This window comes from Phascolarctos cinereus, unplaced genomic scaffold (assembly GCF_003287225.1).
Source record: "Phascolarctos cinereus isolate Bilbo 61053 unplaced genomic scaffold, phaCin_HiC Scaffold_4;HRSCAF=312, whole genome shotgun sequence".
Lineage (NCBI taxonomy): Eukaryota > Metazoa > Chordata > Mammalia > Diprotodontia > Phascolarctidae > Phascolarctos > Phascolarctos cinereus.
In genome coordinates, this window is record NW_027555847.1 from 83,185,590 (window position 1) to 83,198,659 (window position 13,070).

At 46.6% G+C, this 13,070-nt stretch overlaps 1 protein-coding gene across 1 annotated transcript in view; it reads right to left on the minus strand.

Moving 5' to 3' along the window:
• The window catches only part of DNAH1 (dynein axonemal heavy chain 1), a 160,759-nt gene that overhangs the window by 40,711 nt on the left and 106,978 nt on the right, over positions 1-13,070 (minus strand). The window contains 9 exon segments of the mRNA XM_020971578.2: positions 1,297-1,505; positions 2,092-2,227; positions 2,933-3,129; positions 4,776-5,006; positions 8,722-8,900; positions 10,232-10,270; positions 10,876-11,049; positions 11,162-11,319; positions 12,663-12,823. Of these exon segments, the coding sequence (XP_020827237.1) occupies positions 1,297-1,505; positions 2,092-2,227; positions 2,933-3,129; positions 4,776-5,006; positions 8,722-8,900; positions 10,232-10,270; positions 10,876-11,049; positions 11,162-11,319; positions 12,663-12,823 (1,484 nt within the window).

Below are 13,070 nucleotides of genomic sequence, written 5' to 3' on the forward strand. Positions count from 1 at the left end.
ACCCATCTCTGCCTAGATGTCCTGGTGGCTTCTGAAGTCCAACATGTACAAAATGTATTATCTTTCTCACATAACAAGCTCTTCCACTTGACTTCCCAACTTCTGTTAATGGTACCACCATCTTCTCAGTCACTCTGATTCAAAACGTCTAAATTATCCTGAATTTTGCTCTTTGATTCTTTCCTTCCTCTCCCAACCCCCAATGATACACTCTGTCACTTGCACAACCTCTCATTTTCTCAGATACGTCCCCTCCTTTCCATCCCTACAGCCATCTCTAGAGTTCAGACTCTCACTACTTCCGACCTGGAATTCTATCATGGCCTCCTAAGAAGCCTGCTTGACTCCAGTTCCCTAATCTTCTTCACTGAATCCATCCTACACACTCTTTTCCTTTCTAAAGCACAGCTCTGATACTGAAGCATACATGTGTCATCATTCCTGCTCAAAAATCTGAAATGGCCGTTTCCTACCAAATTAAATCCAAATTGCTGGGCCTGACATTTGAAACCTTCTATTATCCAGCCAATCAAAGTTCACACTTCAGTCTACTTTGTATATATATCCTCTGTTCCAGACAAAGTGGATAACTTGTTCTCCAACACACCCCACACTTCTACCCTGTTGACTATCTGGAAGCTACCACCTCTACCAAGTCACAGCCCACCCACAACTCAGCTGAGATTCCATTTCCTTCATAAAGCCTTGCCTGATCCTACAGTCAGAAAAGATTTCTTCCTCCTTTGAACCCTGATATTGATTTTGTACCACTCTTCTGGCTATCACATTCTTCCTGATTTTTTTTTAAAACTGTGTGTATACTTGTCTGATCCCCTCAATACAAGACTGGGAGCTCCTTGAAGGTAGGAATTGTGACTTATTGATATCTGTATCTCCCCAAACCCTGAGCACAAGACTCTGACAGTATGTAGTAAACCTCAGTAGATGTGTTCTGTGAGAAGTGAAGGCATATAGGCGACAAACATATTGGAGACTGCAAGAGACAAGTGGCTTTGTGCTTAAACTAAGAGCCCATGTGTCTAGTGTGGAAACTCTGTCAAAGGGATGCAGAAACAGGGCAAAGGGGAGACAATGAGGGGTCACTGTGGCCTTAAGTTGGAAGTTCTGGGGAAAGATTAAATGGGGTATGGGGGTGAGGTAGAGATATAAAAGTGAAGTCTGATTATCTAGGCATGACGATGACTCCTAGCGTCCTCCCTGAAGTCCCTCCTCCCCCAATCCCCATAAGCACAGAGAGCTGAGAGACAGCAGCGGAGGCAGAAGGATGGGCCCTACCTCATACACAGCACCATGTGAATGTTGCTCCGCACAAAGCCTGTGTAGGCAGCCATCAGATTGGCTTTGGTAGGCTGCAGCCCCAGCTCCTGAATAAGAGGTCGCATACTGGTGAGGATTTGGTCTTGCTCATCAGGGGAGTACAGGTTGGGAATGTCCCCAGAGTTCAGGACGTTGTTGATATCCTCCAAGAACGACTCGTTTTTAATCTAAGTGGGGGGAGAAAAAAAAGCAGAAGTTCTTTGGGCCCACCCCACCGGAGGGGATGGCAACTGATCAAATGACCCGTGCTTCAGGTCTCTGGGTGTCTGTGTGTTCTGGAGAAGGCACAAAGATCTAGGAAAAGGGCGAGCTCCCCTGAATACGGGTCCCTTGGAGGAAGCAAACCTTCAGCTTTTGAGCCCAGAGGTTTGACCCTTCTTTCTGAGTGATGAGCTTTATTCAGCTTGGTTTGGCACCTCATTCATCCACGAGGCAGGAGAAGGATGGGGGAGGATCCCTTGCGTGGGAGTCAAGAGACTCGGATTATAGTCCTAATTCTGCCACTAACTAATCAGGAGACTGTGGATAAAACACTTGGCATCTTTAGGCCTCAGTTTCCATCTCTGAAAAATGGCATTCTCGTTTCAATATACATGCCACTGAAGAAGGTCTGGCCTCTGGGGAAGGGGACAGGGTGGAGTGCCTCAAAATGCAGTCCTGGGCTCAGCCTTTGGTCATTCCATCTGGGTTTCACTCTCTACTGTCCTGAGCACTAATGTCTATTCCTTAACCTGCCCTGTCTCATTATGGCACCTGTGTGTCAGAAAACAGGAAGGTGACAGGAAGCTTTTGCAGCCCAGCCTTCAGCAGGATCTTCTTGACATCCTCACGCCACTCGGACATCCCATAGTTCTTAGACAACTCAATCTGGAAGCATTCGTACTCAGCCCTGGAAAGAATGTGGTGTGTGAGGCAGATAACTGTTTTTTTTAGTGGGGTTCTCCCCTTGCTGGACCCCTGCCAAGGAACCACGGTACCTTGAGTGATAGAATTTGAGCTAGAAAGGTGGTCTAGACCTCAATCGGGAGAGCCTTGTTTCTTTATAGCTGAACAGAACCCTACTACCACCACCACTACCTCTGGGGCCAAAGGCCAACAGGACCCTTCTCTTCCCTTGAGTAGTGGTGGTGGTGGTAAGAGTGGGGCTGCTGGGGGCAAGCACTGATAAGGACCGCCAGCTCTGCCTATGGACTAGTCGATCATCCAACTTCTTTTCCTTTTTTCCTGGGCTGCAGAAGAAGGGAGTAGAGGCTGTAGCCATAGAGCTAAAGACAGTAATAATAAGGATAAAGAATAGCAACTCAAAACATCAGTGTTTCAAAGCTGGAAGATAGTACAAGCAGTATTACCCTCATTTTACCAATAAGGAAACAGGCTCATTGAGGAAGAGTCATTTGCCCAAGGTCACACAACTAGAAAATGGCAGGGCCATTTTCTGAGCCAGAGACTCAGGCCTAGGTCTCCTGACTAGCCTCACCCCAGGGCCCTTTCTACTCCAGCACTGAGAGAGGGCAGAACAAGGTCCCCACCCTCCACTCCACCCCCCTGGCTCCTGTAGCCCTTTCTTCCTCTCTCTGGCCAAGGGCACTCATACATGTGAGAGGCAAGCCGTGTGAGGGAGTTGCGGCCACTGCCTCCCACACCCAAGAGGAGGGCATTCCCTAGCGACTGGCGCAGGATGCGGCTGATGCGGCAGATGTGGCTCATGGCATCCATGAAGAGCACCAGTTTCATCTTGGCCGTGTTGATCTGGTTATAGTCGTCCATGTACTCCTCAATCACACGCTGCATCTGGGGCCAGAATGGGCATAAGCAAGAGAAATCACAAATCAGCCTTTCAGAACCTCTACCCTGCAGGGACACCGAGTGAAGGAATGGGAGTCACTCAGTCAGACTAACACAACTAACTCCCTGGTCTTACAGGGTGTGTGAATGAGGCCAAAAACAGAGAGGACTTGTCAAGGGTCACAATGCTCAATTCTAGCCAAGTTTCCTGGCCCATCACTCAGGAGGTTCAGATAGACATGGAGCCAGGGAGGACGAGTGGGAGTAGTTTGGACGTTCTATGGAATAATATTAAATTTGCTTTAATGCAAAATGAAAAAATAAACAAACAAGCAAACCAGAAAAATCCCAGCACTGCCCTTAGTGGCTGTCATCCTAGTAAAGAAGAAGACATTTCTGGCTAGAGATAGGACAGTGTAGAGAGGAAATGCATTGGCTTTGGCCTTGATTTAAATTCTGATTCTGCCATTTACTACTTATATGACCTTGGGTAAGTCCTTTCCTTTCTCTGGGATGAGAGAGCTGGGCCAGATCATTTCTCAGGTCTCCTCTAGCTCTAGAGCCTGGGGTCCTATAGCACGAGAAATATGACAACCCGGGCACTCTAAGCTCCACAGTCACCATGGTGGTGAGGAAGGAGCAAGAAGAAGCAAGAGAGGAAGATGGCTAGAATTAGAGTAAGTAGAGGCGGAAGAATTGACCCAGCCCTCCAAAGACAGCTAAAGCAGCTCTAGGCCTTTGTAAGCTTGACCGCATTTAGCTTCACATGTGACTTTCTTATGTGGGATGCTGCTCCTTTCCAAAGAGATTTTTGTTTTTAACCATCCATGTAGCAAGATTAATGGAAGCAGGAGTCCAGGTGAGATGAAGTGAGATTGGGTTCCCAAAGATCTGGGGCCAGAGATAAAAAGGCCCCTTGCCCCTATCCCCAGCTCATCAGAAACCACAGAAAATGGGCTCTCCGACTCAGCAGGGCTGCACCCAGAGCATCACTGAAACAGGAGCTCAGAATCCCCTCCCACTTCTTACATGCCCTGGAGTAACCAATAGACTTAGAATGAACTCAAGATGAAATCAGGGGCCAAAAATCTACTCTTTACTACCCTCCTCCCCATATCTGCTCTGGACCCTTTTAGGAATGACCAAGAGACTGTAGAAGCTAAGAGGCAAACTTTTCAAGGAGAGACACAGCCGATCTGACTGACTCTGAGCTTCCCTGCCTCTCTAGCATGCTGTTTGGCCCTGTATAAGACTGGGATAACACCATTAAGCTGCTCCAGGCATTATAAAATCACAAAATCCATTGCTAGAAGGGGTCTCTGAGGTCATCTAGTTGAATCCATACCTGACCAGAGATCTCCTCTATGATATCTCTGACAAGGGGTGCTATGGCTGAGCGGTGGGAGGGAGGGAGAGGAGAGTGGCTTCCTCTGGGGTCCTATAGCACAAATAGAACAAGACCAGGTGGGGAGTCTGGTATTGGTGGGGGTGGAGTGAGGGAAGGACTGGTCAGACCCTAGGAAGGAAAATCAGGTCGTTCCCACAATCAATTCAGTTTGCTTCAGCCAGAATTCAAGGCTAGCCCTGGAGGGGAGCACAGCCTCCAGAGGATGGAGGCTGACAGGAGACCCACTCCTAGGCCATCCACCTACCTTCTCATGGTCAATGATCAATTCATAAATCCTAGTGTCGGACCCTGGCATCATGAAGTCTCCATACAAGATGGGCTGGTAGGGGCAGACCTCGAAGAAGGAGGTATCCCACAGCACCATCTTGCTTTCCATGAGCTTGTCAAACCAGCTCCGATCCTCATCACTAACTAGACGGTCCCTGAACACCCGACAGCTCTCATGGTACCACAGCCTCAGCAGCTGGACTTTGTCCTGAGGAAGCAAACAGGAATAAGTTCAGAGCTTATGGACACTCTCACCCCTCTCTTGACTGGCGGGGGAACCCTCTTCTGCAAGGAAAGGTCACCAGGCAGCTCACCCTGAGGCCAGAGACAAAACAAAGGCCATAGCAAAGCAAGATATAATATAACACCAGCTCACATTTCTATGGCACTCAAAGGGTTACAGAATATTCCCCCCACAATGATCCCAAGAGGGAGATAGTGAAAATAATATCTCCCATTTAACAATGAAGACACTGGGGTCCAAAGGGGGTAAAGAGACTGCTAACAGTCACACAGCTAGTAAGTGAGAGGCCAGGTCAGAATTTTCTTATGGGTACTCAGGGATAGTCAGTGTAGGTCCAGGTGGAGCCAACTGTGTTGGAAATCTTACTTTTGATGGGGTGCCAGGGTGCTTGTACTTGGACTCCACTTCCAAGACTGTATTTCTCCCTGGCCTCAGAAACACTATCCCTGACAGTTTTCCTCCAGCCCAAGGACCCTATCTCTGGCAATGACTCATGAGTGGGCCCGGAGAGGCAAACTATCTCTCCCTGTTACAAGAACAAGTTGACCTCTGTAGAATTTCCCTTGCATGAACAGGACTATCCTGTACCTGCAGAACTATCAAGTACTGACGCCCACAGTTACCGTATACAATCCAGGAGGTCAAGCTATAGACGTCAACTCCTGAAACGATCTTGTTACAGACATAACGGACCAAAAATGTATCCTTCAGGAACCCTCTCTTTCCTCCTTCCTCAGTTTCCAGTAGTGAATGACATAGTTGTATGTTATCACCTAATTAGCATTCTTGGCACACAATCCACTACTTTTTCCTATATAACCTTTAGCATCATCCCTGTTAGGTTGCAAGTTTAAATTTGAGAAGGAAAGATGTTAAGTGGGGTCCCAGTACAAGCACCCCAGCAGCCCATCACTTTCAGTTCAGTTCAATTCAGTTCAGTAAAAATTCTTGGGTCCCAGTGTGCCCAGGGTCCTATATCAGCTGCTCAAGAGAGACTTGTTCCTGCCCTCATGGAACTCAGATCATAACAGAGAGTAGAAGACACAGATCAAGATGCCAGGTAGGAGGTAACCACTGCCTAAGAAAAGCTGGGACAAGGTGTCATGGGAGCTCCAAGGCAGAAGGGTTTCTCATGTTATTTAAACCTCTGTAGCACAAATTCCAGAGGAGAGTGAAAGCCCAGATGCATGGTGAACCAGGGAATCTAACTAATTTGTGTGACTCAGAGGAAGGAGAAGTGGGGAGGCAGCAGATGGAGGGAGGGATGCCCTCCAACTGCTCTAGCCTTCTCTCTCCCTTCCCTCTTCTCTGGGGATTAGGTAGGATGCCCAAAGATCACAGGGAGGATGTTGAAAACACTTGGCCCTGACCAGGGAGAGAATCAGAGAGCCAATGCCAGCCAGCTCTAGGTCTCTGAAGAAATGACCATCATAGCTCTGTGCCTTCTTTGGTTTAATAATAATTTTCTTGCCACAGATCAGTTTCTAAGTCAATCCTGTCTTGGGGACTGAAGTGAGAGATTACTAAATAACAAATTATAGGGAGATCCTGGGTTTTTTCCTTTCCTATCTCCTCATTCTCTACTGGGTCAAGTCAAAATCTGAAGGACATTACTGATAATAAGACTGGATTAACTTTCTCCTCAGTCTGATTCAGACCCCACCCAAGTGAGGCAGCCCACTGTGTTTTACTCAGGCTTGGGTGGGAGGTTGCCCAGGCTGGGGGTGCTCTGGGAGCAAGAGTGATCAAAGTCAGGTCCCTCAGCTCCTCATTAGAATGTGCCTGCCTCTCTTTATAATATTCATTCTTATTAATCGTTAATCAATCAGAGTTGATTGCCATCCTCAGGAACACCCATTCTTTTTTAAAAATTAATTAATTAATTAATTTTTAGTTTTCAACATTTGCATTTATAAGATTTTGAGTTCTAAATTTTTCCCCCTCCCTCCACACTGCCCTCCCCAAGATGGCATGCAATCTGATATAGGCTATATGTATATGATTATATTAAACATATTTCCACACAGTCATGTTGTAAAGAAGAATCAGAACCAAAAGGAAAAATCATGAGAAAGAAAACATCAGAGAAATTAGTATGCTTTAATCTGCATTGAGACTCCACAGTTCTTTCTCCGCATGTGGATAGCATTATTCATCATGAGTCTTTTGGAATTGTCTTAGATCATTGCGTTGCTCAGAAGAGTGAAGTCTAACAAAGTCAGTCATCACACATTGTTGCTGTCACTGTGTACAGAGGGACACCCACTCTTTCAGGGCATATAAGCACTGAGTGGCTTCTAAGAGGGGTCTCTGGCATTTAAGAGCGCCACTGATCCCTTTTATTATTTATCTGCTGGCATAATTAATAAAATGATCACCCAGAAATTATGTCTCTCGCACTTTTTACACATCAGAAGTCAAAAAAAAAGGACTGAGGCAGGAGGGCTGTCCCTGTCAGCTGCCCTCCTGTCTTGAGTAAATCCTTAAAGCTACAGGGACATTGCGTCTTTTGACCTTGAAGCTAAAACTCAGCATAAGGAAAAATGCATGCCTCAACAAATGCAAACATCATCTCCTTCCCTGACTTTGTTACACATTATCTTTTCTGCTGTCCTTTCCCTGAGTATAGTTGCAAATCAGCCATCAGTTGGAATGACATCATATGGGCAACATGTTGTGAGTTACAAGGTTTACTGTTTTACCCACGATTACATAGTTTCCTTTTGCCTCCTTAGCCTGGTGCCTGGCAAACAGTAAGTAAGCACTAAACAAATAGTCGTGGATTGAACGATTTCAATATTTCAAAAGATTCAGATTTGTGGTTACTCTCCCCACTGATACAGATCACAACCCTCTACATCAGGGGTCCTTCACCTTTATGTGTGTGTGTCAGGGGCCCTTTGAGCAGTCTGGTGACACCTATGGACCCCCTCTCAGAATCATGTTTTTAGAGGCATAAAATAAAATACAAAGAATTAGAAAGGAAACCAATTCTATAGAAATAAGTTACCAACAGATTTTTAAACACCAACTCACAGACGCCAGGGGAAGGACACCCACAGAGCCTACACCTTGGTTGCTGTGGCCCACTCCACCTCCCATGCCACCATAATAAGTCTTTCTGCACTTAGCTAGGCTTGGCCCTTCTTAAGTGAGCACAGAATAGGTATGGAGTCCACTGCTGAATTTGAATTTGACCTTCCAGGGCTTCCACTCCATTAAGAGAGGCTTTGAAAACTCAGGGTCACTTCTCACTGGAGAAAGTCTTGTGGAGAGGAAGGAACCAGCATGAGCATGGGCTCATGAGGTGTCCACTGATAATGAGAAAGAGAAACTAAACTAGGATAACCTCTTGACTTTATAGATAAGGAAACTGGGACACAGAGACAACAGGAGACTTACGTATAGTTACAGAAAATCAGGGGCAGAGCTGAGGTCAAACCCAAGTCCACCAAGCTCTCCACACTGCATGGCCCTAAGGTCATTGAACTTACTTCATTTAATTTACTTATGAAAGGCAATACTTTACTTTAAAGATCCAGCTGTCTTCTAATTCTTTTCCATTTTTTCCCCTCTTTTCCTTTTAGAATGCTGCAAACATGTTTTTAGGGGAATTAAAAGAACAATGTCACTCTCTGTGGGGCAGGGGAAGAAGATGCTTCAGTACAGTGGCCCTCACCTGGATTTTGGAGGGCTTAGCCATGAGCATGCCCTGGAAGACTTTGGAGAGGTCCCTCAGGTTAAAAGTGTAGTGGCACTTGGCTGGAGTGGGCAGGAGCTGAGAGGTGATGGTGGCATATACCTGGATGGTGGCTCCCACAAGGGGCTCGTTGAAGTCTGTCACTGCAGGGGCTCCCACTATCAGGGAGAGAAGAGTGCAAGGTGGTCAGGGTGGACCTGGACTAAAAAAATGACAAAGGCCCTCTCACTGTCTGAACACAGGAGGCCCTGGCCGTTTTTTCACTATGAAGACTTCTTTTCCCAACATTCAGGGCTCTCCAAAATCTCATGCCTCTTATTTTTCCTTTCATCCTACTTTCCTTCATCTACGCTCCACACAACACAGACAATACAACTGAAAACACACTTTGCTCTCTTGCCTTGGTGTCTTTACTCGCATAGTTCCCTACACCTGGAATATCTGACCCCCCACCTCCCCTCCTCCCAAAACTTCCTTGGACTTCTGGGATACTGCCTGCTCCTGGTTTTCCTTAGACCCATGTGACCATTCCTGCTCGGCTTCTGTTACTGGACCATCACCCACCATCTACCCATCAAGCCCAGGTGTCCAAACCCCCAAGGTTCTGTCCTGGGCCTTCGCTTTGCTCCTTGCCCTCTTTCTCTGATCTCATCAACTCCCATGAGTTCCATGATCATCTCTACAGATGACTCCCAAACCCATATTCTATCCCCTCTCTCTCTCTCCAGAACTCTAATCCCATAATACCAACTCCCTACTAGGTCTCTCTACCCAAATGTCCTACTGGCACCTCAAGCTTAACATGTCCAATATGGAACTCATCATCTTCCCCACCTCCCAAACTGAGCCTTTCCTAAAATAGCATTTCTATTGAGCCCATCACTGCATTTGGGGCCATCCCCATTCCTCTCCCTGTCCTCTGGACATCCTTGGTGCATACAAAGGGCTTAATAAATTCTAGGTGACTGACAAACTACCTTTACAGCCATCCACATTCACAATCTGGGAGTCATTCTTAACGATTCTCTTCCACTTAGATGCCAAGTCTTATCAACACCTCGTGTATCCTCAAAAAAGACTGACAAGGGCCCAGAAGAGAAGAGCTGAACACAATAGCGGTCCCCTCCCCATTTCCGTATCTTGCTCTGGGAACAGTGATCAAGAATACCACCGCTTCTGAAAAAGTCATGGCCATGACTGACCTATGTCCACACTCATCATCCTTTGTGACTAAAGCTCCTTTCCCTGGTGCCCACACCATTACATGCATTGTTTCCACCTATATGAATGTAAGCTCCTTGAGGGCAAGACCTATATTTGTGTATAGCCTTTAGATGCCCTCCTATCCTCCTTGGTATTTGTATCCACAGTGGCCAGCACAGAGCCTGGCATATAGAAGGTGCTACAAATGTTTGTTATTGTTTTATTGTTATTTCATTCATTCATTTGTTCATTCACAGTGTCCTCCATTGTTTGGCCCTTTACTTACGTACAGGGTCTCTGTAACTCTTTTCTCCGAGGAGTCCAGCTATAAAATAAAGTGACACAGCTTTTCAGTCCTGTATCTCAATCATGGCAGCTGGTTATTCCAACTAGTATGAAGGATGCATTTCCAAAATGCTAGAAACAAGCCTAAAGAACTGTATGTCTACCTGTCTCCTATGACAGAAATTACTGCTGCTCTAGGCAATAATTCAGACCTACTCCATCCGGAGGCCAGTAGCCCCTCAGGAAACGAACTGGGAGTGAACACTTGGGCTTCAACCATCACTAGCTTTTGAATGTTTGATCAGGAAAGACCAGCAAGGGGAGTGAGGCATTGTTCACTGGCCATTTCCCAAAGCTCACTTGGAAGACTAGGGCCATTATTGATAAAACTCATAAGGTTTGGTTGATTAATATCTTTTATTTCTTTTGGTTTTGTTTTATACAGAAAAGTAAGAAGCCTCAGCCTGCTTTCCACGTTTACCTCCAAATGCTCAGCCTCACTCATAGGTGACCGCCCACTAGAGTTTGAGGGAAGCTGTGAGCTAGGTTCCCTCATTCTGTCTACCTGACCATCCTACTACCCTCCCTAGGACATGGGTGGGAAGGGCAAATGTGGTCCTGGAGGCCTCTGTTCCAGACACTCACCCATCCAGCTTCCTAGGATGGTAGAGAAGATGCGTTTCTTGCTCATGTCATCCATCTCAATGAAGGAGAGGTAATTGAAATGGTGGGTGAGGCGGGGAGTGATGGCATTCCGGCCCCCACCAGGTGGTCCCATGGCACAGACAAAATTAATGTCCACCAGGTGCTTGAACATACCTACAGAGTATCCCAAGGAGTCAGAGGACAAAGAAAAAGCCACTGGGGAATTCCATAAGGATTAGGTCTTCCAACTGACCTCATATGATTAAAGAAAAAGGTAGCCACATACCAATCATCTTCCGGTCATACCAGCCCCCATGGTCCATCCACTGGCGCAAGAGTTCAATGGGGGGCTGGGCTCCGTAGGTCTCCAGAGCAGGCATGTTCAGGTCATCAATGAAAAATATGAAGTAGCGGCCCAAGGGGGGCCCAAACACCCCCTTTCGCCTGTAGAGAGGAAGGGCTTCTATAAGCAAGCAGAGAATCACAGAAGATTCCAGGGGGAGGCCCCCAGGCTCCAGGTGGGACCACCACAACAAGTATCCAGCTAGTCCTGACTCTTCTTCCATATACCCAAGAGGGTTAGAGAAAGGTCCTCAGCCACTCACAAGAGAGCATCTATTCAGTAAAGTCTTTTTTTTTTTTTGCCTTTTCAGTCCAGACCAGTGATTTTATCTGTGTGGAGCATTGCCACTAAGGAAACTCCCTTTGTCAAAGCAGATCAGCAAATGCTCTGTATAGTCTCAGAGATTTGCCTCAGGGCACTGAGAGGTAAAGTCATTTGCCCACAGGTGCTTGGCCACTCCGCTGTCAGAGGCAGAGGCCAGCTCTTTATCCACTGGGTCTTCTATGTGAAGCCTTCCTTGGCCGCTCAGCCCATCCTTATCTCTCCCTTTCCTGAACAAGCACAGCACTAATTCTGTCTCCAGGACTACTTGTCTGGGATTTAATCATGCTGGCCTTGCTAAATACCTTTTGCATTGCTGAAAGGGACCCTGAAGATGAAGTCCAACCCCTCACTTTACAGATAGAGACACTAGGGCCCTGAAGAGTGCTATAACTCCTTCGAGGTCATACAGGGAGGTGATGGCCGAGCTGAGGCTGGCCTGCGTCACTCCTCAACTCTGCTCTAAGTTCCTCTAAAGGCAGGGACGAGCTCTTATGCTTGGATGAGTGAGTGTGGTCCAGTGGAAAGAGCCTTGGCTCTGGTCAGCAGATCTGAATTCCTGGACTGGTTCTGCCAAGTTAGTTTGGGTTCTCAGTTTCCTTCCTCCTTTATAAAATGGAAATATTCTTGCTTGTATTATGGAGGGGGAGCTGAGCTGTGAAATGAATTGCTGTATGTAAGATACTTTTGAAAAGCATCAGTTATTATTACTGCATACCTGTATCCGCCATAACACTTAACATTGGGCCTGGCACACGGTATGTTTTCCATAAATAGTTGTTGAATAAATGAACGAATGAATGAACACTATGATTAGCTAAAATCTAAATAGCAGCCTACAGCTGTCCATCAGGAAACTCAACTCTAGCCCAGTGGGGAGAAGGAGTCCTGGAATACCTCTGGGATCTCCCTTAGCCCCACTATCCCAGGGCCTGATGCTCTGGGAATAAAGGGACAGCGAACCTGGGGAAACTTATGCCACTTCCCATCATTTTATAAGAACGTTTTATAGTGCACTCCACTATCAGATATAGTAGCAACCGGATTTTTCTAAAGCTGTACGCAATGAAATCTAAGGTTTATAGGTGGAATAAAGAGGCCAGAGCAAAAAAAGGAATTTTGCCTTTTATCCAGCTTGCTGTCAATGAGGTCCTGGGTTTGATTGGCTGAGGTCCGGGCTGAAAATGTCATGAAGTGGGTGATGTATTCCAAAGGCAAGTTCTTGAGGAGCTTGTCCAAAATGGTGATTGTCTTTCCCGTACCCGTGGGCCCAATGCACAGGACCTAGGAAGAGAGGAGTAAAGACTCAGGCAGGGCTGGGCCTCTAAAGCCAGGACTCAGGGAACCAATGCTCAGGGAGAAAGAAGGTGAAGCTTGGAGATGATGATTCTTTTTTTTTTTTTGATTGGGCAATGGGGGTTAAGTGACTTGCCCAGGGTCACACAGCTAGTAAGTGTCAAATGTTTGGTCTGAGGCCAGATTTGTACTCAGGTCCTTCTGAATCCAGGGCCCATGCTCTATCCACTGCACC